General features: G+C 42.6%; 8 protein-coding genes across 8 annotated transcripts; 3 read left to right on the top strand and 5 right to left on the bottom strand.

The window, feature by feature from the left end:
- The first annotated feature begins 89 nt into the window (after positions 1-89).
- BDB00DRAFT_798968 (autophagocytosis associated protein) lies at positions 90-1,764 on the top strand. The gene is made up of 7 exons (XM_053121652.1): positions 90-285; positions 358-407; positions 493-563; positions 700-825; positions 907-1,091; positions 1,238-1,281; positions 1,375-1,764. Exons 1-7 carry the CDS (start codon positions 166-168, stop codon positions 1,520-1,522), a joined length of 744 nt encoding a protein of 247 aa, XP_052984920.1. The 5' UTR covers positions 90-165; the 3' UTR covers positions 1,523-1,764.
- A 684-nt stretch (positions 1,765-2,448) lies between these two features.
- Positions 2,449-2,880, bottom strand: BDB00DRAFT_754411 (CheY-like superfamily; the record flags this gene model as incomplete). The annotated part of the gene is made up of 2 exons (XM_053118758.1): positions 2,449-2,550; positions 2,629-2,880. 2 exons carry the CDS (start codon positions 2,878-2,880, stop codon positions 2,449-2,451), a joined length of 354 nt encoding a protein of 117 aa, XP_052984919.1.
- Positions 2,881-3,795: 915 nt separating this feature from the next.
- Positions 3,796-4,728, bottom strand: BDB00DRAFT_798944 (uncharacterized protein). The gene is made up of 2 exons (XM_053121651.1): positions 4,152-4,728; positions 3,796-4,066 (listed from the first exon to the last, which is right to left on the bottom strand). Exon 1 carries the CDS (start codon positions 4,577-4,579, stop codon positions 4,268-4,270), a length of 312 nt encoding a protein of 103 aa, XP_052984918.1. The 5' UTR covers positions 4,580-4,728; the 3' UTR covers positions 3,796-4,066; positions 4,152-4,267.
- Positions 4,729-10,394: 5,666 nt separating this feature from the next.
- BDB00DRAFT_798939 (uncharacterized protein) lies at positions 10,395-13,078 on the top strand. The gene is made up of 8 exons (XM_053121650.1): positions 10,395-10,450; positions 10,593-10,855; positions 11,051-11,080; positions 11,163-11,248; positions 11,354-11,489; positions 11,559-11,776; positions 11,867-12,329; positions 12,407-13,078. The coding sequence occupies exons 2-8, from the start codon at positions 10,803-10,805 to the stop codon at positions 12,744-12,746; spliced, it is 1,326 nt and encodes a 441-aa protein (XP_052984917.1). The 5' UTR covers positions 10,395-10,450; positions 10,593-10,802; the 3' UTR covers positions 12,747-13,078.
- A 752-nt stretch (positions 13,079-13,830) lies between these two features.
- BDB00DRAFT_798925 (uncharacterized protein) lies at positions 13,831-17,813 on the bottom strand. Its single transcript, XM_053121649.1, has 8 exons — positions 17,356-17,813; positions 16,367-16,825; positions 16,185-16,283; positions 15,912-16,073; positions 15,191-15,834; positions 14,742-14,980; positions 14,409-14,629; positions 13,831-14,320 (listed from the first exon to the last, which is right to left on the bottom strand). The coding sequence occupies exons 1-8, from the start codon at positions 17,602-17,604 to the stop codon at positions 14,183-14,185; spliced, it is 2,211 nt and encodes a 736-aa protein (XP_052984916.1). The 5' UTR covers positions 17,605-17,813; the 3' UTR covers positions 13,831-14,182.
- Positions 17,814-18,118: 305 nt separating this feature from the next.
- Positions 18,119-18,592, top strand: BDB00DRAFT_721773 (synaptobrevin; the record flags this gene model as incomplete). Its single annotated transcript, XM_053118188.1, has 2 exons — positions 18,119-18,311; positions 18,462-18,592. Coding segments are annotated over 2 exons (324 nt in total), but the record flags the coding sequence as incomplete, so codon positions are not given.
- Positions 18,593-20,200: 1,608 nt separating this feature from the next.
- On the bottom strand, positions 20,201-21,446 carry BDB00DRAFT_395288 (uncharacterized protein). Its single transcript, XM_053117227.1, has 2 exons — positions 21,398-21,446; positions 20,201-21,297 (listed from the first exon to the last, which is right to left on the bottom strand). The coding sequence occupies exon 2, from the start codon at positions 21,237-21,239 to the stop codon at positions 20,523-20,525; it is 717 nt and encodes a 238-aa protein (XP_052984914.1). The 5' UTR covers positions 21,240-21,297; positions 21,398-21,446; the 3' UTR covers positions 20,201-20,522.
- BDB00DRAFT_754751 (rab-GTPase-TBC domain-containing protein) lies at positions 21,223-22,904 on the bottom strand (the record flags this gene model as incomplete). Its single annotated transcript, XM_053118784.1, has 7 exons — positions 21,223-21,297; positions 21,398-21,492; positions 21,568-21,621; positions 21,706-21,798; positions 22,129-22,425; positions 22,536-22,578; positions 22,779-22,904. The coding sequence occupies 7 exons, from the start codon at positions 22,902-22,904 to the stop codon at positions 21,223-21,225; spliced, it is 783 nt and encodes a 260-aa protein (XP_052984913.1).
- Positions 22,905-26,446: the final 3,542 nt, after the last annotated feature.

Genomic DNA, 26,446 nt, shown 5'->3' with positions numbered 1-26,446 from the left:
TGGGGGAGAGAGAATGTGTGTGTGCGTGTGTGATGTAGTAGCACATGACCCGCACTGATGGCAAATTGATTTCCAGCAACAGAGAAAAAGGCACTCTCTCCCACTCCTAAACACTCTACTTATACGTAATAGATCTCTTCACATACAGACGAACGCAAACAAACCATGTCAGTTCGAGACGTATACAGCAATCTTTATTCCACATTTCACTCTGTGCGAGAAAGCCTTATCCCTGTTTTAAAGAATTCCAAATTTAAAGAAACAGGTTGTCTGACTCCTGAAGAGGTAACTAATCCCTTCAATGCAAAGAAAAGAGAATCACTCGAATATAACCTCAATTGATTGCTTTCTATATAGTTCGTTGCCGCAGGTGAATTTCTTGTCTACAAGTGCCCAACCTGGTCTTGGTAACGTATATTTGAAGGAATGTTGGAAAAAGCAAAATGTGGAACGCACATGCATAATTCTGACTTTGATATAATAATGGTGTAGGGAATCTGGTTTACCCGAGAAAAACAGAGACTATTTGCCAAAGGATAAGCAGTTTCTTGTAACACGTAACGGTAAAGTCTCTGTTTTCTTTCTCTTGTATTGAACTATGTGGGAGGTCTCATAGCAGCTAAGTCAGAGGGATAAAAGGGGCCTATACATATACTAATAGTGAGTGACAACACATTTTCATGCCGATTGAATATATAGTGCCATGTCTTCGTCGTGCGAAACAAATGGAGCTTACCGGCGATGAAGGAGACACTCGTCAAGTAGATGCAGAAGGAGATGACGAAAAGGACGAAGACGGGTGGATGTACACGCATAGCTCACGAGGTTAGTCAGTGATTTATGGCTATTGATTCATGCACAAACCCCCCCAACTAACTTATCATTCTATGTGGAAAAATCAATAAGTGACCAAGACGATGGACGAAATTGCTCAAACAATCATGGACGATGAAGAGGAAGAAGAAAAGTTAAAGCAGAATATGGAAGCGCTGAATCTGGATAGAGAGAAACAAGTGCCATTGGATGAGATTCCGGATATGGACGACATTCCGGATATTGAAGATGATCTAGTCGTTGAGGAGGATGACCCGGTGAGTTTGTGTGTGAGAGATTAAAGGATCAAGATTAATAGAGACGATGAGAGAAAAAGTGAAGAAAGGAAGAGATCACACTACTTTGAATCGGTTTGCACCCTCCCACATCATACCCGTGACTGACGGTGCATGATTTTGCATAGGCTATTGCGCAAGGACCACAAGACGATGCTAAACCGGGTGATAAGTGAGTCCCATTTTTTGTTGTTTTCGTTGTTGTGTGTGTATGTGTGTAAAGCGCCTGCTAGACTCACACATCCTCCTTTTTGTTTTTATTAAGTGACAAGATTCTTCAAGTGCGCACCTATGACGTATTCATCACATATGACAAGTATTACCAGACTCCAAGAATGTGGTTGTTTGGCTACGATGAGGTACAAAAAGCCTGTTGTTGTCAGTGTTGTTGTTGTTGTTGCCGTTTCACGTGAATTCATACTTTAATCTTACACGTATTATTCAAAAAAGCAACGTCGTCCCTTGCCATCCAGTCGTGTGTTTGAAGATGTCGCGCAAGACTATGTTAAAAAGACAGTGACGATTGACACACATCCACATTTGAATATGAACCTTGCATCGATCCATCCTTGCAAGCACGCCGAAGTGATGCAAAAGATCATTGAGCGTATGGGAGACGGTGTCTCGGCAGGGTTAGCCGAAAAGGGCCAAGAAACTGGCATACGCGTAGATCAGTAAGTCATACAAGCACAACGGGAGGAGAGGGCGTCATCGCGCATAGATATAAGCGTATTTTTATAGAAAAGAACACATGAAGATGATCTTTTTGGAGGGAAACGATGGACTTACAGAAAACCCACGTAGATACCTTGTCATTTTCTTAAAGTTCATGAGCTCCGTCGTTCCGACTATCGACTACGATCATACCATAAGCGCGTAATAATTGCCGATGTTTTAAATAAATAAAGTGGTGTTTTATATCTGAGTTGTACACAAGCCATGTCCTATGAGAAAGGTCTGTTTTCTGTTGCCTGGACCATCACAGAGCTTATCACTGCTTACTTGCTATTCTGACGAACACCTTTCGTTTTCCATTGATACAAACTTTGGTAGGCATACTAAACTAGACTTTTTTATAATAAGAGGATAGAGAGATATAAAAATGACAAACTTTCGTGGAATAAGCACTTATTACAGTATAAATATTTAGATGATGATCATGGGGGGGGGGAAAGACAAAAGAATACATGCAGATACTATTTACAATGAAGCGAGAGAACAAAGAAGAAGATGGGTTTTTGTGTTGTGTGTGACGGATATAGAGAGATGGATGGAGGTTTCTTTAAGAGGGCGTATGAAGGGTGAATGCATAAGAGGAAAAAGAAATACGTTACTCTTCTCATGAAGCAGCCAAGGATTCTGGGCTGCAACCATCGTTGAGAACTTGATGGATTGTCCTTTTGAGTGCGTTTACGGCAATAGGCTTACTGACACAGCCATTCTAGTGATACACAAGCGGAGGTTAGTGTAAGCCAAGACCCAATTCAGCAAGCATCATAACATCGCACCAGGAACTTACCATGCCTACTTTGGCAAATGCACGCTTCCAATCGGCGGTATCATTGGTAGTTACCGCCACAATGGGGATGGTTCGATTTTGTAAGAGGATGTCGTACTCTGTCGAGCTCCGGATATGTCTTGCGGTATCTACACCGCTGAGCACTGGCATGTCAATATCAAGCAAAACAAGGTCGAACGCATGGTCATGCAGCACCTCGAGCGCTTTGAGTCCGCTCTTGACAAGTTCGATGTGATGGATCGTATCGGACATGTGCATGCGCAACACTCTGGACAGGACTTGCAGGTTGACGTTATTGTCGTCGACCAAAAGCACCTTGACTCGGCCAGTAATAGCAGGCTGATGATGAGTGCGCGGCATCGGTGGTGGTAATCTTGTACGACGCAATGGTAATATCATATCGCACGAATCAACGCTCTTTGCTGCTGTTGTGGTAGTGGTGGTGGTGTCAGCAGTAGTGGTACTGCTGGTGCTGGTGGCAATGCTATCCAAGGGAACGGGGGGCGTTGCCAAGGGAGGACTGAGCGGCGACGATGCTGCCGAGGAAGGCGACAAGAGGGGAGGCGGCATCATCATCAGGCTGTTTGCTGCAGCGGCTGCTGCCTCTTCGAAGGTTGTGGTGGTTGAGAGTGGTGATGGTGGTAATACGTACGAGTAGCGTGCTCGACTGTTGCTATTATTGCTGTTGATGTTTTGCGATGGACGACGTCTATGGTGGTATTGCTTTCTTGGCGACGGTGCTGAGGGCGATTCATCCGAGGTAGAGTGTCGTCGATGGTGGTGCGGGTGGAATAAGGAGGAGCCCGTCGAGGCTCTCCGGCCATTGTAGCCAAAATAATCCAACGTGAATAGGTAGCGTTTGTTACAACGTGTAATAAGAGGGGGAAGAAGCGGCGGAGGCTTCGATTCAACAAAGAGAAAAACGGAATAGGATAGAATGGAGGAAAGAAATGAAAAGGGAAACGGGAACGGACGTGGAGCAGCCGTGCTCTTTTTATACGTTTCCCATGCGTCCTCCCCAATGGGCCTCATTCCATTTTGGGGGGGGAGGGGGGGTCGAGCAAGTATCCATGGAAGCAGGCCCCCCCCCAGGAACTGCTGCTGTTGTTGCTGTTGGGGGGGGGAAGAGGGGAAGAGCTGACGGCACACACACGCCTTACATGGCCCGCATCGTGTCCCTTCTGGACCCATCACTTTTCATAATAAAATTTTTTTTAATCAATCAGTCGCGCTGCTCCCCCTGTTCTGGATCTCCATGGCAATCCATGAAGGCAGAATAAAGGTCGCTGTTGTTGTTGTTGTCCCTATGACACTGCGCATGCCATTGATTCCCAGGCCTTTCCTTCAATACTTGCTAGCCCCCCCCATGATTTGATCAAGTTTCTCATGGGGCTCAAGTATTCTTCTGTGGGTCATTGCATGATCGAAATGCAAAAATGTAAGACCACCCGAGGACAGAGGCAAAGAGTCTTGCGGGAAAATGCTACTGGCTGACAAATTCTTAAAATGAATTGTTTATATAGCGTATTTGTGCGTTTGTGTGCGTGAGTAAAGAGGCCTTCCACAAAAAGGTCTCGGAAGAATCCGTTGCCCGTTCCACTGTATGCAAATACGCGATATGAAATGGCTTCTTTTTCCATCAGCGAACCAGTCGGCTATGTAGGAGTAGAGATGTGCATTTCCTTCTATGCAAGTCGGCCGAGTGCAGAGGATGAGAGAAAAAGTGTCTTGACAAATCAACCATACCGCTAGACCATGAATGGCTACTCGGCTTTTTCCACAGCGTGAAAAAGGATTGGCCGTGCGTACATTGTATCGCAAGGAAAGGGGGAACACCCATCCACATCCATGTGCGCATATCTACAAATCGCCGGGAAGGAGGGGGGGGGGTAGTGCCAGTAAAGGCCCAGACCCAGATTGTCAGGCGGTACACACACAACACACACACCATCCGCGGGCCTTTTTTTGTTTTCGGCGCTTGGGCTCGGATCCTTGTGCAACCGCCAGTCTCAGCACCAAACAGAGAGGGAAATCTGTTGGTGCATGAGCCCTTCTATTTTCGAATAAAAAGGGACAAAATCCTCTTTATGCTATTCGTTCCTTTAAGCCCTTCATAGCTGGCTAGTTAGTCGCTTATAGCACATGCTTTGAAGTTAAAGGACAAAAAGAGATCGTGCCAAGGTGCCAATGAAAAATTTGGTTGCGGAGCTGCTGCTACTACCACTGCTATCACACCGCCTTCTTTTTCGTTGGTAACAAAGAAGAGGTCTCTCCCGAGGAACTCAATTCTTGTTTGTTTGTATATCAAAAAAAAGGGGAGGTTGGGAGTCTAAGCTATTTAGAAAAGAATGTTGAGCAGCCGAGTTGGACGGGACTGCAGGCGTGCGTGCATGCAATAACAACAACAACGCATCTACCAACGGAACAAAGGTCACCCCGTCCTTGTTCCTAGCTTCCTCATGATGAGTATGCACACTTTACCACGATCACTGCATACATTGCACCGTGTGATATCAAGGTATACACTTATTTTGGGGGTCTGAGAGAGAATGGTCCGCTGATAGAAAAGAAAAGCAAGACGCGTAGCTTTTTACCCGTTTTTTGACGTCTACTTAGCTTGATGACACGAGGATCTAGAAAAGTATATATACTGAGCAATGCAAACAAACAGTAAACAGTGCACCGCAGTAATCAATAAACAACGCTTTCCTATAACAGATGCTTTCTCCTTTCTCGCATAACAGTTCAAAGAGAAACAGCTTACAGTAATTAGCAGATCATCACTATCTCCTCAGATTACTACTGCTTTTCTTCCTGCATGATACAGAGTGTTCCGTCAATTACATAGGGAAACCTTTAACAAGGCTCTTAGAGCACTTTGAGAAAGGTGTCTTACGACGTTACATCATAGACGCTGGTACTAGTGTCATGTTACAATGATCCAGATAACCGGGATAACACGATGACACCACATGAAAACAAAGGATGAACGCGAAAAGATCAATGGCGCTAACAGGTCTCTTTTGAGTAAAGGGAAATTTAAGACATAGGAAGTAGGCTAAATTCAAGCTGTACATATATACGAGCACTGGACCTCGCTCCATTAGAATAGCTTATCAGCATCAACTGTAAAGCGCAGTACTCATAGTACGTCCTTCCACCTGGTCACTGGATTAAAAGTTAATCCCCATGAGCACACTATTCTATGAAAGCATAATGACAATGACGAGAGAATTTAGCAATCTTGGCAAACTATTAAAGTACTACTAATTATTAGTTAATATGACGGCAGAACAAGTAGTAGCCGATGTCGAGGCAATCCAACATATGACGAGGATAATGTCATGGGTACATCCACATTACTGTGGATCGATCGATCCAGCATACATGCATACATCATCTTACCTATCATCCATTTCGCACGAAAGGTTGACGACAGGCTAAGCAGAATCCGCAAGTGTTTGCCAATCACACCCTATCATCATCAAACGCTGTTCTTTACATTTGCCGTAAACAAGAGTTCATCATTGATACCATTTCATTTTGGAAAACTGTGTAGTGTGTTTCTTGAGAGAAATTTATACACCATGTTATCACAATTACTAGTTCGATTCAAAGCTTGCGCTATTTACAAGTACGCAGCACTAATACCGCAAAGGAAGCTATAAGGATGTACACTCACAACAAGTAACGATGCTGCATTGGTGATCGGGTTGCAAATTTGGGCACTCAATCCCCCCAACTTTCTTTTTTGTGTCACAACTCTTTTTTTCCAGGGGACACCCGTGATCGACATATGTGGAGTGCACGAGTTCTTTCTTTGGTTGTCTTTTTGTGTATCATGTAGTATCACTCCAGACAATGTGGTGTAAATATCAGTGTTCTCCGCAAAAGATCATAAAGGACTAGGCAGTATTAGTATATATGCTTCTTTTTATATACACATGCTCTTTTGTCTGGCTTGCCGGCGCGGAGAAAGAGAGAGGGAGATAGCAGATGATAGAATATTGTCGTTGGCGATGAGGGGAGATCAAAAGATTCAACAACTTGTAATTTGTAACAAACATTGACGCCGTAACCGTGGGCGTCGTCCCTAAACCCATTGATCATTGTTCGAAATGTTATAGTCACGAATCGATTAACGTCCACCGAAAGAGAATGGCACATGAATGCATCAAGGTTACGATAATAGTAAAGCAGCACAGCCACCCGAAATGATAATCTTGACTATTGCTAGTGCTGCAACGGCGCTCCATCATCTTCATCATCAGCAAAACATCCATCTCTAATAGATTTATTCATGTGTAACTTCGCCCCGCCGCTTCACCCAGTCATGACAAAAATAGATGCAGAAAGTTTGAGAGAGTGTGTTTTTATAGTAGCATCTTATTTACTTATTAAAATGAATTTAATGATCATGTTTATACGCTCTCTTTAATATTTGGAATTGACACCAATAAGCGTCAAACAAAGGGAGGCACCTCTCTCTATGAACTCTTACTCATAAGACGCTTTTAATATAAGGTTTAAGAAGTTGGATGTCTGTGATAGGCTTACTTTTGAAACATTACACACGTCCTCCTTAAAAATACACATACTTTGCTCATAGCCTAAAATGGTGGAAAGAGAGTTAGTAGAATTGTGTAATCCAGTCTTCTTTTTCGCTCCGCATACCAATCAACAACAAAGTTACTGCAATGATAATTGTGCATTAATACAATGGTGATGAGCGGATGTAGAGGATCAAGGTTTGGCGTGGGGATCTGGTACATGAGCATATACGAGGGAAAATGCACTAATAATGCTGTGCAACCTGTGAGCATTGATGCATCCAGAATAGAAACTTACCTTTTTTTTCCGGTAAAAGCGGTGGCGGTGACAGCGGTGACGCCTAGCGCACATGTAATAGAAGTCAAATTAGCGACCGCCAGTTTGGAATAGAAGAATGTTGTTGACGGAAAGACACCACGCATCTGTAGAGTGAGAAGAGAGAGAAATATGCAATGCGCACGCACGCACGCACATACGCAGACAAGCGCTTGGATCTTGCTTCTAATTATCAAATGGTATACTTGGTTATTTGCCACCACCGCATTATGCAGCATATTTAAGTGGAGGAAAGATGGGACGTTGGTTGATTGTACATACTGTGTTGAAGAATTATGAAGTATGATGGGCTCTACATAGATCCGATGATCGATGATCAATATAGCTTTCAAGTACCCATGATTTTTTTGACAATCTCCGTGCGATCGTTTTTGTTCCTGGGTAGTGTCTAGAAGCCTGTCCTTTTGGGCGACACAATAATATACGATAAACCCCATAAGTATATCAGTCAACATGTGTGTCACGTACAACCTACACAAATCTCGCGCTCTCTCGTAGTATATCGGCGTATTTTAAAATCTAATGTGACTTCAGGCTTCAATCATGCGGCGTGTTTTAGTGATGATGAAAAAGGTTACAGACGGAACTTGTGCACGACTCGTCAGCACGGCGGAAAGATAACCGTGTGCTACTGCAACATCAATTTTCATTAGTCCTCACATTAACAGCTTGCAATGCTGTTATATTTTTTGTGGCCTGTATACCGTGCAAGATAAACACTAGAGAATTCAACGACAGAAAAAGCCTGAAACCCCAGCGAGACCAACGGTCGCGGCCGGCAATGACGTGTCAGGCAACATAGAAGAAAGCCTGCAACAGCTATTCCCTTATGCGTCACCCTAGGCCAAACATTATGTACGTACACGTATGCCAGTCAATTCTTTAGAAAAAGTCCTGATCATTGAAAAATTACAACCATATCGATACCAGATATGTACCAGTTGATAATACATTGAATCTTATAGATTGATAGTTACTATATACTAAATAGATAATGTCGGGTAATTGTAATAGCTATTATATACTACTGATACGGTCTCTTATTATGTGGTATATATTTCATAATATGAGCCGGTGGTTTGCTCTATTACTCGTGTCTTGTCTCTTATGCAACTGGAATCGCAGGATTTCATACCGCTCATAAGCTCAGTAATTCAATTGTCTTTCCCTCTCAGCTCCATCATGACATATTACAGTAATAAAAGAGGATTGTGCCACTTCCTCCTCCACTATAACAGTGACTACACTCATACGTTGCTACTATTTTAAGTATCAGAATTAGTATGTATAGCATTTGGGAGGTCTCAATTGGGAAAAAGAAGGATTCTCAGTAGTGCTCAGACCTTAAGCAGAATTTCTTGATTGAAGTGATACAAAAAAACAAGTTTGTTGGTGTAAAAGACATGGATCTGTGCGAGTACATCATTAAGAATGCTCCGCACATGTGCTATGTTGATGTGCGCGCTTTTTCATATAATTATATTTACGTAAGTGTAAAAAAATGCGGATTACATTTATAGTAGCTTCACACGGCGCGATTATCATAATGTACTCGTCGCTGCAAAGACACTCCGGGTTCTTGAAATTTTGGCGTAGGTGTTGACATAGTTGAAGAACATTTTGATCTTATTTTCCATAAATATGTTATAAAGGGGAAATAAAGAAGCGAAACCAGATGTTTGCCGTGATGGTCATTTCGTCGAGTCGGTATACTAAATTTACCATCATGGCTCAGCACCATCGATCCATAACCACAGTAACAATGGTCAGCTCTCCCAAATACAGGGTTTATACTGCACACTTTGAGAACAGACAATATCATATGATTATGTTTGTGCCGATGATATTATTACTAGAGGAGGGGTAATGCACATCATACTGCATCGCCGGTACCCCCCTCACACACATATTTTATTTATTTATAGTATGCTAATATCTTCGGCTGTGATCATCCCGCTGACGACCTCCCGGATGTTCTATCACTGGTGAGTTTACCACTCTCTCTCACGACATATGGTGTGTGGGTGTAAAATCTATGTTGACCTATATCCATATTTTACTGTTGCATGCAAGTTTTGCCGATTATAGGATAAGCAACAACTGTTGAAGCGACCGCCCAGATTTAGGAAGCAGTATAGCACGAGGTCCGTGTGCCGCATTATTGTATTCATGCGAGGAATGCGGCAAAGGCGACTATTGCATAATAGCGTTAAAAACAAATCTCTGGCCGTCTCACGTATACGTGTAGCCCTTGAGAATTCATTGTCAATGGAAAGAAAGGTAGCGAATAGAATAGAAATCATAGCTGCTATTGAGAAGAAAGAAAGAACCTAGAAGCTAAGCCTAACTTATTGAATGAGGAAACGAGAAGGAAATAAAGACACCCTAACCGAGAAGAAATGTTATTTCTTTAGGAAGTACTTTCTTGTCGTATCATATGACCTTGGCTTACCTTTTTCTGATACATAGCATCAATTGAAAGATTTACTGTCTACAGCATTTCCCCCCCCCCAAGGTAGAGTATACAAGACGAAAGAGGTAATGTCTGCTTTGATCTTTCGAAAAGGAGATACCCCATCGTGCTCAAACTTCAAAAAGGAAAGTACATACCCAACAGTCGTTGGTGTTGGGATCTTTTTACTCTCTCACGATACATATAATTTCAATGCGTAATTCATTGCTTAGATTCATTATGCGTTCCACCATTTCCTTAGCTCACTTTTACTTCCTTGTGTAAGGGTCATGGGGTCGATATGGCAGCAGGTACGATAATCATGAATAATCAATGCTGCACCTTTTTGTCCCAAAAACTCTGCGTGTACTGTTAAAGTGCTGATCATAGTTTGTCGTTTTTAAATTTAAAAGGGTTGGGTATTATATTACACGTTGTTCTCGTATAGTGTGTTCCGACTTCGTTTCAAGTAGGAAGATGAGGGTATTTAAGCAATAACTTGTTGACGCTACACTCAGCTCAGACATTGAGGCATCAGTGTGCGCTACATCCATGACGATGTGCGGTGCATTCAAAGTACGAGCCAAACTGTCCCTCCTGATTAACTGTGCTCTTTGTTTAGCAGTTGATAAAGATGAATGAACTTATCTGTGGTCAAGGTCGATCAAGCTCAAAACGAAACATCGTCTTGGGTCAGTGAAGAAATCTCTAATGGATCGGAAGGACATTTTATTATCTCTCCAAGTCGGTAAAAGAGCTGTTTCATCGTTCGTGTTTACAATCATCAGTGTAACGAGAATCGCTATCGGGACTCATAACGTACGCAGTGAAACAAATGCACATCCCAGTAATTAATTTTTTAACGTCGATCCCAGCTGCTACTGGCTGGTAATATTCGCCCGTGCGCTGTTGGTGGGTGTAGAGGGGAGGGGGGTGTGCGACCAGCAAGTCAAAATGCCCGCACTAGCAAACGGTGCATCCATACTTATCTCGAATCCAACCATCCTATTCTTTATAACTACACGCCCGTTTTAAACGCATAAACCAACTGTCCGTGTACGCCGCAATGTCCTCACCTACCAGCGGATCCGCTGATGCCGCTCATGTCGAAAAGTAAAAAGAAAAAATGACCGAATTTAAAAAAGAAACCGCAACAACCCCCGCTGACACACCACATACCCAATTCTCACACTAGATCGCTCGACCTGCCACGCAGTAAGAAACGGTCAAAAAATCTTGCTAGGGAGCTTCAGTTCCTCGTTGACAACAACGGCAAACGAGGTAACACACATTTGATCTTGACGAAATTTCCGGCGAAATTAACTACACTGGACTGACTTGTGTGGATGTGTGGGGGCCACTCTGCATAATTGTAATTTCCACTAGCCAAACGTGATCAACCAAAGTGTCCCATATGCCAAGTACGAATCGATCCTGCACAGTGGGACGAACATTATAAACTTGAATTGTCACGGCTTGAAAAAGTCCAGTCCGATGCATATGAAGATCCCTTGGACAAAAGGTTATTTCACAAAAGTTATATTTTTTGAAATTAGGGTCTTTCTCACTGACAACTTATATGCATATCTAGCAAAGGAAAGAGACGTGGTGCCGCAGTTGTAGCTAGACAACAGATGGAGCGATCAAGTGGGCGAAAGAAAACCCTTTCAGTATACGAAGAAGCTTTGGAAAAAATCCAGAAAAATCGAAACCACCGTAAAGAAGCTCTACGACGAATAGACGGTAGTCAGGATCAGCATCCGTCAGACACACTAATACAAGACGACCATTCATTGGCACTAAGTCAAGGTGGGATAATTGTAAACAACATCTATTACTGGGATTTCTGTTAATCCATAGTTAAATTCCTTTTGCTGAAATTTTTCTCTTATAAAACAGCATTACTAGAAGGTGGCGACGATGTTCAAACATGCTTCATCTGCAACGAAACGCTTCATGGCGATTTGGAAGCAATTAATCTCCATATCGACAGTTGCCTAGCCAACATGAATAGCACCGGCTCATCAGCTACAACGCCAGATGTCACAGAGCCAAGCGGTGGTAGTGGCAGCAATTCATGGGACGAGTATGAATGGGCAGGGCAGACACGTGTCCGAGCAACAGCCATGATGGATGGAGGCTACGGTGGCGCAGGTTTCGCCACGACGAGCAAACGAGAAGAGGACGAAGATGTAGACGAAGACCTGGATGTAGAAGATGATGATGCAGACCAGTATGGACAGACACAATACACAGAGCGAGATATTTATGCCACCGACGAAACCGAGGACGTATCTGCATTACGCGAAATGGTTTCTGGCGGTGGAGGCTCCGGTAGCAGTGCACGGCAGACGACACCTTCGTACGTATATATGAATTGACCTCGCATATACATATAAACGTGATAGCTAATTTCTTACACAATACATCGCGTTGTAGTGTGGATTCTCCACGCAGTGGATTTGAAGAAACGGTATCAGATGAAGGCTGGCAGCGCTCAATTCTGTCGTCTAGTGAGCAACATCAAGTGCCAGGATCTGGTCACTCTCGGTTGGTCATTGAATCGCTAAAATCCCGTATTCATCAACTGGAAGTCGTCTCACGCTCGGCACCTCGTTGTCTAATTTGTTTGGAGCCCTACAAAACACCTCTCACGTCCATTGTATGTTGGCATGTTCACTGTGAACAATGTTGGCTTCAAACGCTTGGTTCCAAAAAGCTTTGCCCTCAATGTCAAAAGATTACCACACCCGCCGATTTAAGGCGCATTTACCTGTAAAATCCTTCCGCCATCCATATCGCATCATCTCATCTTCTATCTCTCTATCACATCACCTCTTTCTTTCCGACCACCATTCTCATCTTATATACTGCACTTGTATTTACTTCTTTCCGCTTGTAATATAAAACCATATTTCTCTTTATGTTAAAATGATGTGTAGTGTGTAATTACTTTGTGAAGTTGCTCATCCACCACTACTACTGTTGGTGCTGGTGCTGGTGCTGCTGAGATGATGATGATGATGCTGAACCATAAAGGGGCATAGGTTCTAATGGACGTATGTACTATATAGCTAGCTTTACACATCGACAGCTTTTGATATAATGTGCAGAGTGTGAAAAATGGTTAATGCTCAAACATAGTACTACATGTAAAACATGGTCAGCTAAAAAAATCAAACAGGCTTTGTCATTTCACATGTGTCAACAGCCTTGCAGTGATCCTCTTCCTTGCTAATGTCTGGAAAATACTGTAAAACAATTGTCGACAATGTGGTCTTATCAGCATCAATCGGACAATGATCGGACTGTATCCCATACAATATCACATGTTCAACGTCAGTTTGTAGTTTTCTTCTGTCAGATCGAAATATATGACTGCTATCTCCTATGTTGGGCACCATGCCACCAACAAAGGATATTTTATATTTTAAGCGGTATAAAATGGCTTAGAAGAAAGAGTTGCGGGTTGGCGAAAAGGGATTATTTAGCTCTATTATGTACTTTGCTTTCACGATGTCCAGGTATTTAAGTAGCATATTGCAAGCTCCCAGTGACGATTTCTTTGGTATGAACCGCTTGGGTTTTGGTGGTATAACTTTGGCCGTCCACGCAATCCTGTTTACATCCGTGATCGCTCGCTTCTACTTGTTACTAGTAATGCTCGTACAGGTTAAATTCATGGACCTTCCGTTATTCATCTCTTCGAAAATATGAAAATGCACAGCATCCTTCCTTTACTGAGAAGCCTGAATCATCTTCATATAGAAACTCATATAGCACATATCACTTTAAGCTTCAATCACATGTCGATGGATAAGGCTGACTTGATCCACTACCGCTGCTACTGCATCTACCATGTGCTGATATACACATTCAGGAATATTGTAATGAGAAACAATTGCTTACAATGAGAAAACATAACAAAGATAAAGGTTAAATATATATACTGTATGGTATACTCAATATTTAAATGATTATGGGAGAAATTGTGAAAAGGGATAGAAGGAACAATCAATCTATCTATTAAAATGATTGTGATGATGGGGTGCTATGAATCCCAACTTTTTCTTTATTGTATTCACCACTATAGTTACTGATTTTGTTCTTCATCGATCCGAGCTGATTTTACATCCTCTTTCACCATGTCCTATTGTCAAGAAAGATAATAAGTACCAAAAAGAACTCTGCCTTCATTTCCATGGATTAGTGGGCCTATAAATAGCTTACTTCATCTTCAGCCTTGCGCTTTATGCCCTGACTAGACTCTGCCATCTCAGTATCTTCTGGCTCGTCAGAACCAACCAATGTTCCACTCTTGACAGCGTCTGCATGGCAGGTTGCGTGGTATATCTAATTCGCGAATTACAGTATAGAAGGTTAGATCTAGTTGTCTTATCACATCTTAGAAGCCACGAAAATGAAGGACAACAAAACTTACCGTATCATCGACCATCACTGCATTTTTGTACATCCATTCCTCTTCATCGTCATTCCAGAAATCGACGAACCGCTCTCCACAGATAGGACAAGGTTTTCTATTTTCATCATTGGGCATGACGACCATATGGCTTTCGGGATTCACTGTATCAGTTGTTCCGCCGGCGGATGGCGATGCCATATTCACTTCATTTGCAGTACTATCCGTCAAGAACGCCGGTGCTAAGTGAAACGAAAATACATATACACACATATATCAATCTTCTCTCCTTTGATAGATAAAAGCTTCCGTCCCTATCCTACACTCCACACTTGGTTTTTTAAATTGCATTACCTTGATGGCTTGTCAATTCACCGCCTGACCCACTGATCCATTCTTCTTCAGTGACAAACCATGATCTTGACAATCCCCGCTTGACACGTTCTTTCATACGCCGGTTCTGCCGGAAATGAGAGTCCAAATGCGCATCCATCTTGTTCTGGCCTTCGGGAGTTTTTGGATATCGGAAACCACATTGCTTGCACTGTAGCGGCAGACCCGAATACAGCAACTCAACTGCGCCGGGACGTACACTTTTTTTTTTGTTTTTGCGGGCGGGGTGGGTTTGGTTTTTTGGTTTTATAACAATCACACAAAAGAAAGAAAAGGAAAAAAAATGAATCAATGAGCTAAATGTATCAGCATAGGCAGCAGCAGTTATAGTAGCAGTGATAGTAGTGATAGAAATAGTTGAAATAAAACTAGTAGAAATAGCAGTAAAAGATTCTCTAGATAATACACACATTTGTAGATCTTTGCTTTCCAGTCGGAAAGCACCGAGTTCTTTTAATGCAGCCGATGGACCTTTGTCAGAGATTAAACCCGCACCACTAGAACCACCACTGGCAGCAGCAGTAGCAGAAGCAGCAGCAGCAGCAGCACGGGAGCCCATAGCGGCATTATCACTGGCGGTATTATTACCAGTAGTTGTTGCTGCTGTCGTTGGTGGTGGCGTAGCAGAATTGCCGCCACTGCTCAAGATACCCATCGATGTCAATCCTTGTAAAAGCTCAGCTGTGTTTATCGGTAGAGCAGCGGGTGGCTGTGGCTGCGGTGCTGCTACTGCCTGTGGTGGTACGGGTGATGGTACTGGTAGTGGTTGTGCTGTGGTTACAGGTGGTGCGGGTGCTCTGTAAACCGGTGGTGAATGGGCTAATCGGGTTATATTACCTACTATAGATGTTGCCGGTGCCGGAGGGGGTGCTATCACCGGAGGCGTGCTGGCGACGACAGGTGGGCTAACAGGTGGCATCGAGAATGGAAGGTTGTTAAGCATGTTACCGATCGTGGCTTGGCTCAGGGCAGCGTTGCTGCCGAGTATTTGATTGAGAAATTCTTGTATAGCGCCGGACTGGTCGGGTGGTAATGAAGGAAGGATGGATTGGATCTATTGAATCGAGTATGTGTATACATTAGACCTTTTTTTTCCTTAATAGCTCCAGGACTATCTTGGAGCTGTGTTACCTGTGAAACCAATTGTGCAACAGGATCTGATGTTCCTTTGTCACTATTGGCGCCTGCAGTGGCGGGTGCAGTAATATTCATGACTTGCGACGAGGAGGGTGGAGGTAACATTGACTGCAAAGTTGACAGAATGTCGTTGGTAGGAGCCTCTAACGATGGAGACTAGTGCAAAATTTCATTGTCAATGTCATCAAGTGGGAGTTTCACACGTGCAAACACAACAGAAAGCCGAAATAAAGGGGTCAATGGTCTCAATAATCAAATAGAGCTTACTTGTGTAGGAGCCGGTGGTTGCGATACCGGAGGCATTGGTCTCGACTGACGTTCTTGAGGCGAGTACGTGCTTCGACTACGCGGATCTCTTGGATCGCGCTATAAGGGAATCCCAGTTTAACAATGGACGAACGGGAGTCCTCATGTCGAATGGAGCAGTAATAATTTTTCCATGTGCTTACCTTGGGAACGAAATTTGGATTGACATGAATCTGTTGGTTGCGTGGCGACGCAGCTTGTTGCTGGGGCGATTGTGCGAATCTTGGTTGCTGATACTGCTGTGCTTGATGGTTATGCTGTTGTTGAGGACGAGGATAATGTTGTTGATGCGGATGTGGACGTTGTTGTTGTTGTTGATGCTGCTGCTGTTGTGTTTGATTTCTTGAGCGTATGTAGTTAAGCGGGCGTTCGATGGATTCGATGATCTGTCTAGAGAATACAGGCGCACCGTTTGGCATCCCGCTCTTCCAGGTTTGCAATAGGCGTTCGAAGCTTCGACGGGTGTTTGGATCGGTGACGGTGTACGCATCCAGGAAAGTGGAGGCAATGTCGCGTGCAAAGTACTCGATGTAAACACCTCCCACATTCTTACAGATCGAGTCAATTAAATACAGTACAGGAAGTTTTTGACCGGATGCATTCTGGAGTAGAAAAAGAAAGAAAGAGAGAAGATGTATAAACAGGCATCGATTAATATATCATCTCATCGTATTATCTTTTACCATGGATGTGCGGCATAAAATGCAACAAGAACCATCCCCTTTCGCGTGCCCCCATTAGCAGAAAAAATAGTTCTTCTCTGGGTATTGTTTTTTCTTTTGTTTTGTGAATTATAGTGTTATAGTGGAAAGGTTATGTAAAGAAGAAGGGAGAGGGAGAGGAAAGAGGGGGGATGATGACCATGGAATAAAGAAAAATGGTGCTCTGGAGTGTTGCTTCTTTTCTATCTTCTTTATTATATCTGTCATGAGGTCCCTCCAAGGGGGAAGAGCGAGAGATCGCTTCTTTCCCCCAAAAAACAGCAGACAACTGCGAGAAATATATAACAGCCCCCAAAAACAAACGATAATAATACTCTTTTTTGATTTTTTGTTGCATTCCAAAGAAAAAAAACCTCCATTGCACATAATAAAAGAGAAAGGTCTATAATAGTGGTCATTTTGCAACTTACATGTCTAATTTGTTGTTCAATCTCCCGTACAATCGCTCCGGCAGCGTATTGATTCTCTTGGGCCATGATGGTTAAGTTGGTGATGATTGGCTTGCTATTGAACGTAAGCTCGTACAAGGCTTCGCGGTAATTCCGTCTCACCGTCTCAACGTCTTCAGGTCCTCCTTGTCCTTGCGCATATCCTTGTGGTTGTCGTTGACCCAGTGATTGATTCATTCCAGCCATTGGGACGTTGTTTTGTATAGACATGATATTTTGGTGATTGCAAAAGGGAAAAAAGTTGTTTCACCAGTAATAAAAGATAGATCGTGCGAGGGTACTTTTTCTTTCTTCCTTTTTAATTCTCTTGATCTAAAAAGTATCCTTATGAATGATTCACTGTGTTGTGATTATACCTCCTTGGCGTAGGGCTTTCGTTGTATGGTTTGAAAAAAAAAAGAGAGAAAGAGAGAGAGAGAGAGAGAAAGGACAATAATACTGTTAGGTGAGTCGGTCACGTTTTGTTTTTGCGTCACCTTTTTTCAAATGGATGAGGCGGGCTGTAACACAAGAATAAAAGACCCCCAAGAGCCGCAGAGGTTCAACACCGCTAACTTTCTCTTTTTTTTGTTTCTCCTTCTTGTCAGTTGTCAGCTGCATTCCACACTTTTAAGCCATGTTAGTAGTTCATTACTTTGAATACCAAAAAGAAAATACACTGGATGGGGTCGCGCACTGTTTGCTTTGGCACAATTCATTGGCGATTATTAACTAACGGGATTTCATATATACCAGGTCCGAGCCTTATGATCCCTATATCCCGAACAGCCAGCGCACCGGCCAGGACGCGGCGGCTCCTAACAACAAGATTTCCCATGTCCAGGCTCAAGTCGATGAAGTCACAACCATTATGCAAGAGAACATTGACAAGGCCATGCAACGAGGTGAACGCATGGATGATCTGCGCGGCAAAACTGGTAACTCTTTTTATGTTGTTCACCCGGAGAAACTGAGAGAAGATGGAATTGATAATTAAGCCGAATCTCCCCCCTGCCCTCCTCCTCTGCCTCTCACTGTAAATTAATCTCTTTTTTACGTACTCTAACCAAATGATCTCTGATATGTAGAGGATTTACAAGCAACTGCTGGCCATTTCCGCCGAGGAGCAAATCAAGTTCGTAAGCGAATGTGGTGGAAGGACCTCAAGTGGAAAATTATCATTGCCGTGACCATTTTGGTTATTCTTGGCATTATCATTGGTATGTCCTTTTCCTCTATATCAAACAAAAAAGTGGTATTTGGACAAAGGAGGGAGGGGGAATAGATAGCATGGTAGTTAACTTGACTTTAATTCTCTTCTTGGCTTTACCATTTGTACAGGATCCATTGTTGGCACTCAGGCAAGTAAATGAATGGAGAGGATGAAGGGAAATCTGATTGGTTGATACTAACTTGACATGAAATTGCTATCTATAGACCAATAACAACTAGAAAGAAGCGTCAACGAAAAACTAGCACGCCTCATTTACGCACCATTACGTACCAAGAAGAGCCCTATTCGACCAGCAAAAGTGGCTCAGCCAATTGTCTTTTTATATTCTTTTTTCATTATGCTATGTCTCCTTACTATTTTTACCTTTACAAACTGTATACCACACAACTGAATAGGAATTGCATCATCCCCCTCCTCCTCTCAGACGTACACTGGCTATTCCTTCTTTGTGCAGTAATCTTTTACCTTCAATCTTAACATGTAGTAAAACTCTTCAAGTCTCTTCCACTAATCATATTTGTGATCCTGGAGTTCATTCCGTTGTTCATGTGTGCTCTGTGTATAAATGAGCGTACTCAGGGCAACAAAGTACTAGGTTACAAAATCCTTGGATATCACAAGTAGTGTGGCCGCGACTCACCTAGTTTTTTTGCAGATTATCTTGTTAGTCCGTAAGATGTCATGGCGACAATGGGTTTTAAGTTTGCTGCAAACTTCAACGGCTGCCATGGACGACATAGAGTCCAAAATCATGAGATCAAACTATCAATTAATTGGTTTCAAAGATTCACTTATATTAAATTCGCCTTACTTCAAATGACAGATACTAACTTCTTCCGGTTATAAAGTTTATGCACGTCAAAAGAAATATCTTCGTCTTTCCAGTATTCAATTGATATAAAGGAGCTGTCTGACAATGCACACAAGCTACTACATATATGCGTGTTCACGGCTCTGGTGTGCGCTAATAGCTAGAGAACGGCCATCAAGATACCTTTTTGTTATATCGTTTACAGACGAAAAGGCGCCATTATTCATACGAATTTCATACAATGTGGTTTCTTATACGGTATTAGTCTGCAAGTGCGAGCCTGGACACATTTCATTAAGTCCATTATACTCCTTTACAGCTATCACCTTTATGTTGTGTAGCGAGATACAAAAGACTACCTTCTCATGACTTAAAGCAGCATACTAGTATTTATACGACATTTGCAAACTGATACGGTGCTTTTGCCTTTATTTAATTATTCAGTTGACCAACATTGTAAGGAGTGCGTCACCGTATGTAATATGGGCGCCTAAATGAAGGCGGGTGGGGATTTGACCGAGTCTTTTAACTTACGATGATGGGTTATTTTTCAGCTACTATACATCGACAAAATGCAGTAAGGACCCAAATGAGAGTTAGCTCCAGCCATGCCAAATCATCCCGTATACACAGCAGAAAAAAACTCACCATCTCCAAAGTCTATAATATATTCAAGATAGCCATACATCAAGCTTTAGCATTTGGAATACAGTACAAGATATACTATCAATGATACAAAGATCGTTATTCTTACTGCTACCACTACATGATTACTCTATTGCAAACCTTACATGCATACAACTCTTATCATTCTGTTCAAGTGGCCCATCTTGTGATGACTGTTTTCTAATACCCACCTAGTACTAGTAGTAAAAGTTAGTAATAATTAGTACATGATACCAAGGAGTTAATAACAAACAAATGTTAGTATGCTAATAACAGCGCTCTATTGTGGAGAGAGAGAGAGAGAGGCGTTGTTTCTTTTTGTAATGCTCCAATGCCTCCAATACGAGCTAGACTATATCGGCAGACAAAACAGGAGCACGGTTTTAGTGCGCAAACATGGGCAAAAAAATACCAGTTTTGCGATCGGCTACATACTATCTAGTGTATACATAATGTATACGGTGAGAAACCGAGAGAAATAAGAGAGAGAGAGAGAGCGAGTCCAATTCGCACGCCAGGATGATGTATGTAGCACCCGTTATACATTGTCATATGTGTGTGTATAATCAATGCAAAGCTTCGTGCTAGATCAGATATAAAATAAAGTGACACTCCCGTCCCCATTATCTCATGATCGGTTGAATGCACAAGAGATGGATTATACTTTGAAAAGCGGAAAACAATAAGTGAAGGGAAGAGAGGAGATACACAGTACATAAAATACCACATGAGAGAGAAAGAAAAAAGAAAGGCTGTGTAGAGGGAGGGGTGGGGATGGTGTGGTGAGTCTTGAGAGAGGAGTGGGGGGGGAGGAGATGTGTGTTGTGTGAGTAAGTAAAGTAGAAGATGCAAATGTTGTAAGAGATAGAGGCTGGGGGTGCTGGATAAAACGAAATGGTCCAAATGATGGTGCGTTATGTTGCATGGGTTATTGAATGATAAGTTAGTTTCAATTGCTGGTGGTAATGTGTGTGTGTGGTGAGTGCGAGCGTGAGTTAATAGTAGCAGTAGTGGTGGTGGTGGTAGTAGTAATAGTCGGATCGTGTGTGCGGTTATTGAGGGTAAAGGGGTTTCTTTGTGAATGATGGAGGTGTTGCTGTTGTCTGTAAGAGATGTCAAATGGAAAAGAAAGGCCTGATCATAAAAGGTCCCCATCCTCGGATATCTGTCGTTCCATGCTCTCGTGACGCAAGTTGTATGCTTCGGCCAAAGTCTGATGGCATAGAAAGTTACATGTGGGTCAGTGGAAAATGATCAGGTCATGATGATGAGTACACACCCCCATTCTCTTTCTTTTTTACTCGGTAACTTACCCGTTGCATATCCAGGTAAGGCAAGCGGAGCAGCATAGTCCTGATCTCCGACTGTTCCAGATCCTCTAGGTTCTCTCTGGCGTTCCGTAGAATCGCTGAATAATCAGGTTTGATAAATGAGTACCGTTACATACAAAATACAAGTATCATCGTCCGTTTCTTAAGCTTACCCAGACATACAAACGGATGGAACTCCAGAAAGTCGGGCATTGCAAAGTACGTGTCTGGTTGGATGCAGGAAAGAGGATCCTCTTTTAGTTACTCACCTCATACAGTAGATGCTAATATATACAAGTTTGGATACATACCCCATAGCCTCACTATATCTTCAAACTTCATTTCCCGCGAAAGCAAATGCTGCAACCACGAAGTAACCCACTCATTAAGGTCCACTTCCTCCTCTTCAAAATAATTACACCTATTATACACCAACAGGGTTAGCTTGTTTGCGGTCAAACAAAAGGATGTGATTGCAAGAGTTGTACGTACAGTTCAGGCAGAACATTACGGAATAGGGTCATGAAATTTGCCATGCTTTCTTTGATTGTGTTGCTGGCGTAATACTCGTCTACAAATCAAAACCACAAGGATAAGTATACCGATTAAGGATGAGAGACAGGATTCGCCTTCCCCCCCTCCTCCCACGCACATACACACACACACACACACCATCACCACCCCAACTCCCAACAGCCTTCTCCTTTTCCTAATGCATCGAGTTCTTTTCTTACCCATAGCTTGCATCAATCGCTCGAAGCAATAGTATGCGTCCCACTCTTTGTCCAGGACATAAACAAATGGCGCACACAAAGCTACCAGAGCAGGATGATACTCGGCATCACGATTTGCATTTAGATAGCCCACGATGACGTTTTCAAAGCGGTTCATGTAATGTCTCCCGTCCAACAGGGGCACTCGTCGCTGATACCGAGTTACTTCGCCACGAATGCGTTTAGAAATCTCAGGATCAGACTTATCTATTTGTTCATAGTCTTCTCTTCTTGCCTTGGACGTTGTCAGCTCTTTGGCTAAATGATTAAGCAACACATCAGTATACGAGAGATCACCTTGGCCTCACTCTTTCTATATTGGCCAGTGTGTGTGTGTGTCTCACTCTCCCAAGATCTTTCTCACTTACAGCGGTCTGCTTGTTGCACGCCTAAAAGGTATTTCCAGACCTCCTGTTACAAGTGAGAATCATCGATTGGATTAATACTTGCAGATAAGCTTTAGAGGGAGCTGTGAGTCTCAAAAGGAGGCAAAAGGATGTCAAATAGCAAAGCAGCCTTTTTTGTTTCGTTCTGATATGTGCGGGTGCTGGGACATGGGTGTGTTGTGGAAGCTTATGAAAAAGAAAATACAACACGAGCAAGAAACTCACCCCACGAAGTTCATTAGGGATGCCGTGGCGAGCCAAGATGCGTAAGCGTTCTAGATCGACATAAACCTCGGATTGAAGGAGGTCATTGTAGTCGCTGAGATTTGAAAGCGCTTCATCTTGGTTCATATTGATTCGTAGGGATCTTTCGTTTTGTCCTTGCGCGCTTCCGAATACTGTGGTATGAGGAGAGAGCTGAAGCATGTGAAGAACTTGTATCTAAGAGCGTGTGTCTTTAAGAGAGAAAAAGGAAGCTTTTCCCTAATAGTAGCAGTAGTAGAAGTAGTAGTAGTAGTAGTAGTAGAGAAGAAGAGGTATAGCTTTTGAGGTCAAAGAGAAAAGAGAGAAAAAGAAAAAGTAAAAAAAAATTGTTATGTGGGTTGGTTGGGTGTGGTGCTGCGTTGCCGCGATACAAAAAAAAAAAAAGCAATACGGGGAATTTCAAATTGTTGCGCGACGGTCACTAAGAGAGAGAGAGAGAGCCGAGCGAGAGGGGATGAACCAATGAACCGAAGTCTGGGGGAGGGAAGGGAAGGGAACTTGAGATGCCGGTATCCGAGTTGTCTCTTTTTCTTTACTTCTGTGGAGAGAGAGAGAGAGAGAGAGAGAGAGGAGAGACAGTGCACACGGCACACGCTTCGTATAGCCTGGTGGGAAAGATCTGCTCCTTTGCACCTGCTGACGAATGTTAATCGATGCCCATGTTGTTTATTGTTGTTGACATGCGATTTGCCTTATTCTAATAGGGCCAACAACTGAGAATGGAGCGAGCGGATTATGATTATTTTTTTGTTGTTGTCACCGAAAACAACACAAAATCGGTGATTGTTTCATAACATAAGCGCTGCCCATGTTCTTTCCATCTAAGCAAGCATGGAAGTACCGGGTGTCTTATTGCTGATGGTGACGATGTTTTGTGGCGACATGGGCGCATGATCTACGCACCAGAAGATGGTCAAGAATGGGGAGCTCTTATTTGTTCTGCTGCCACTATGTATATATACATATATATACGGCATACGTAATGAGTAATGACTATGAATGTACAGTAGCAGTCAGCACCTAGCAAATAATCTAATCTACTACGGTAATGTGTGGGGTTGTGTGGGGCTTATACTTCTTATTTATGACCACATTTCTGTTTTTGGCCGTGTAAATCAAAACGTCAACAAGTTGCATATGATGTTAAAAAAGAGGCGAGTGAGATCGATTTAGCGAAGCTATTTGTGTGTACAGTATAGTATATGCAGAGCGAGGATCGTGTAGCGAAGAAAAAAAATTAGAGAGATCGCCTGTTTACAGTTGTGCATGGCCCTGTTACACATGTACTACGATCCTGACACACGCTACGGAAAATGCTTAAAACCGACAGGACGGTATCGATTTATCCATTTTCCTTCTCTCGCTTCATCATAGTGTGCCGTCTCCTCGGTAGTTTTCTAATTAGTCTGATGTATTAAGACACAAAGAGCTGTTACTTTCAATCTATTCGTTCAATAGTTTGAGAACACAATTTCTCTGCGAAGAAGATGTGGTGGCGGAGCAGACTATTGTAATTTTTTTATATGTGGGCGATGTCAACGCGTACGCATCTTATACACCAAGTTTACGTATGTGCGGGTATCCGGCATATTGGCTAGACACATTCCACTTCTCTTGAGCAACCACAGCAAACCCCTTTCCTAGAAACGCCTACCTGCAGCAATTTAAAAATAATGTATAATACCTGCGATTAGATGCTGCTGCAGCTTGTCTCCCCGACACCAAATAACCTGTCAAACTCTTGAACAGTAGTGATGTGCAGGAGGTTGTGCTATTATTTAGCTCCAATGCATCCAAGACTGGTCGTTCACCACGAAAAATTAGCGAGCGTTCTGTTCCTTTGTTTAGTGAAGCGACGCTATTCCAAACAAGTGTGTTGCAATCTGTCGAGACATAGCACCAAGTCGCAGTGGTAGAAGGTAGTGACTGCGGACAAACAGGAACTTCTTCAGCATTGCTATGCTCACACAGGAGACTCTATGTTAGTGATAGTAAAAAGTATAACAACCGATACATAATATCATCAGCTGTGTGGGTAAAAACTAGAGCTACTGTTGACAAAAAACTCAATATAGATAGAAGAATCATTTACCACTTGTATGTCGCTTTATGCAGCGCTCATACTGCCAATACAGAAACGCGCATATACCATCATTGCCGTATTGATATATCTTTTTCTTCACTTTCTTGTTCCTCGTGGTTTAATAAATCACCCCATCGACGTCGTCGCCATAACGTCCGATGAGGGTTGACTGGCATAATGCAATATATGATCGTAGTTATATGATCTCTCCTTTGAAATACTTTAGTAAGCTAATCGGCTCGGAGCAATATTGTCAGCTGTATTGGATTATCCTTGTGGTGATCCTCATCATCAGCAACAGGTCAATGAAAGTAAATGGAACGAAAGTCTTGCCGTTTTTAAGAAACGGTCGCACATCCATTCCATTTAGTATAAAAGCCGGTTTTGATGGTACTTCATGTCACATAAATCCAAATATAGGCCGGTGTAGTGAACTGCAATGTGTATAACACAGTACCCCGCCTTCTCAACCTGGTCAATGCTATGTCTCTGGAAGTATATTGCCCGGCTAGGCGCTTAGGGATTGCAACAATAAACAAGTCTTGAAGTCACATTTTTGATATATTAACTGATAGTATCGGTGTCCTTGACAGCGTTGTAGCTAAAGAGACGTATTAATACACAGAGGTCTTCTTTCCTAGTTCTTTGCAACGCACGTCGCCATTATGATAATTGGTAGGAGTTTGTTCAGGACAATACTCTGCACAAAACTCTTAGATCCTCTGTTCTTCCTTCTGTAAGGACACATATTATAGCGTAATATCTGACGGAAGATCGCGCTTGTTTCATTGATCAAATGATGATGCATACTTGTCATGTTCCTTGATGTGAGACCTTACATTTTATTTAGTCCGTATGAGCTTTCAATTATCATCCAATATGCTACAATCAAACTACTCACGACATGATGAGCTCAGCAAGGTTTCTCGGCTCGTTATTCTGAAAACCAAGGCCACATCGTGTCGGTGGCAAAAACCAATCCGCTGTGTCAGGTATTTCTTGCGAGGCGGATACGGAGGCGCGGGTACGTGTGTCGTAATCTGTACCAGCCTTAGTAGCAGATGGTGCAATATGCATTGATGGCTGATTAAGCAAACAAATAAACAATGCACCATTTACAGCCTGCAATGCAAGGGCGATCTGGTGTTGTCAAATAAAGTTTACATTCCATATCTTTCAACAGGGCTTGGATACCTTTCTCAGCTCTGTTGTAAGTACACCTACTTATGTGACTACGATGTAAATAATGATTGCACGAAAAAAAACATCCTTGCAAATGCTGTTTCTTTTGATTACTTTGCTAGCAGTAGTACTGGGAGGAAATACTAATGTTTTTTCCTTGGATGATCTGCAGACTTGGATCTGCAACAGCAATAGTCTTACACGAACATGGAATAAACAAATATCAAGATTATTCTTATTTTTTCCACATGTGGTTTACATGAGAAAAGCTGTTTCAAATGGCGTGCTGTTCCTTCCTCCTAGCACTCCCGCTTTACATAGGAGATACTAATCGTACCCTTCTCGTAAAAATAAAAGGCTCCTT

The sequence above is a fragment of the Zychaea mexicana genome (assembly GCF_025766255.1).
Source record: "Zychaea mexicana strain RSA 1403 chromosome Unknown BDB00scaffold_4, whole genome shotgun sequence".
NCBI lineage: Eukaryota > Fungi > Mucoromycota > Mucoromycetes > Mucorales > Lichtheimiaceae > Zychaea > Zychaea mexicana.
Note: the sequence above shows the minus strand (reverse complement) of the source record. Positions and strands in the feature narration are given on the sequence as shown.

Coding starts and splice junctions, on each gene's coding strand:
- BDB00DRAFT_798944 (XM_053121651.1), bottom strand. CDS start 4,579: ATGGTGTGTGTGTTGTGTGTGTACCGCCTGACAATCTGGGTCTGGGCC.
- BDB00DRAFT_798939 (XM_053121650.1), top strand. CDS start 10,803: ATGCACATCCCAGTAATTAATTTTTTAACGTCGATCCCAGCTGCTACT. Junction 10,856..11,050: donor ATCCCAGCTGCTACTGGCTG/GTAATATTCGCC, acceptor CTCACCTACCAG/CGGATCCGCTGATGCCGCTC. Junction 11,081..11,162: donor GATGCCGCTCATGTCGAAAA/GTAAAAAGAAAA, acceptor TTCTCACACTAG/ATCGCTCGACCTGCCACGCA.
- BDB00DRAFT_798925 (XM_053121649.1), bottom strand. CDS start 17,604: ATGTCTATACAAAACAACGTCCCAATGGCTGGAATGAATCAATCACTG. Junction 16,826..17,355: donor TTGAACAACAAATTAGACAT/GTAAGTTGCAAA, acceptor TTTCTACTCCAG/AATGCATCCGGTCAAAAACT. Junction 14,981..15,190: donor GAAAGCAAAGATCTACAAAT/GTGTGTATTATC, acceptor CAAAAAAAAAAG/TGTACGTCCCGGCGCAGTTG.
- BDB00DRAFT_395288 (XM_053117227.1), bottom strand. CDS start 21,239: ATGGGGACCTTTTATGATCAGGCCTTTCTTTTCCATTTGACATCTCTT.
- BDB00DRAFT_798968 (XM_053121652.1), top strand. CDS start 166: ATGTCAGTTCGAGACGTATACAGCAATCTTTATTCCACATTTCACTCT. Junction 408..492: donor AAGTGCCCAACCTGGTCTTG/GTAACGTATATT, acceptor ATAATGGTGTAG/GGAATCTGGTTTACCCGAGA. Junction 1,282..1,374: donor GATGCTAAACCGGGTGATAA/GTGAGTCCCATT, acceptor GTTTTTATTAAG/TGACAAGATTCTTCAAGTGC.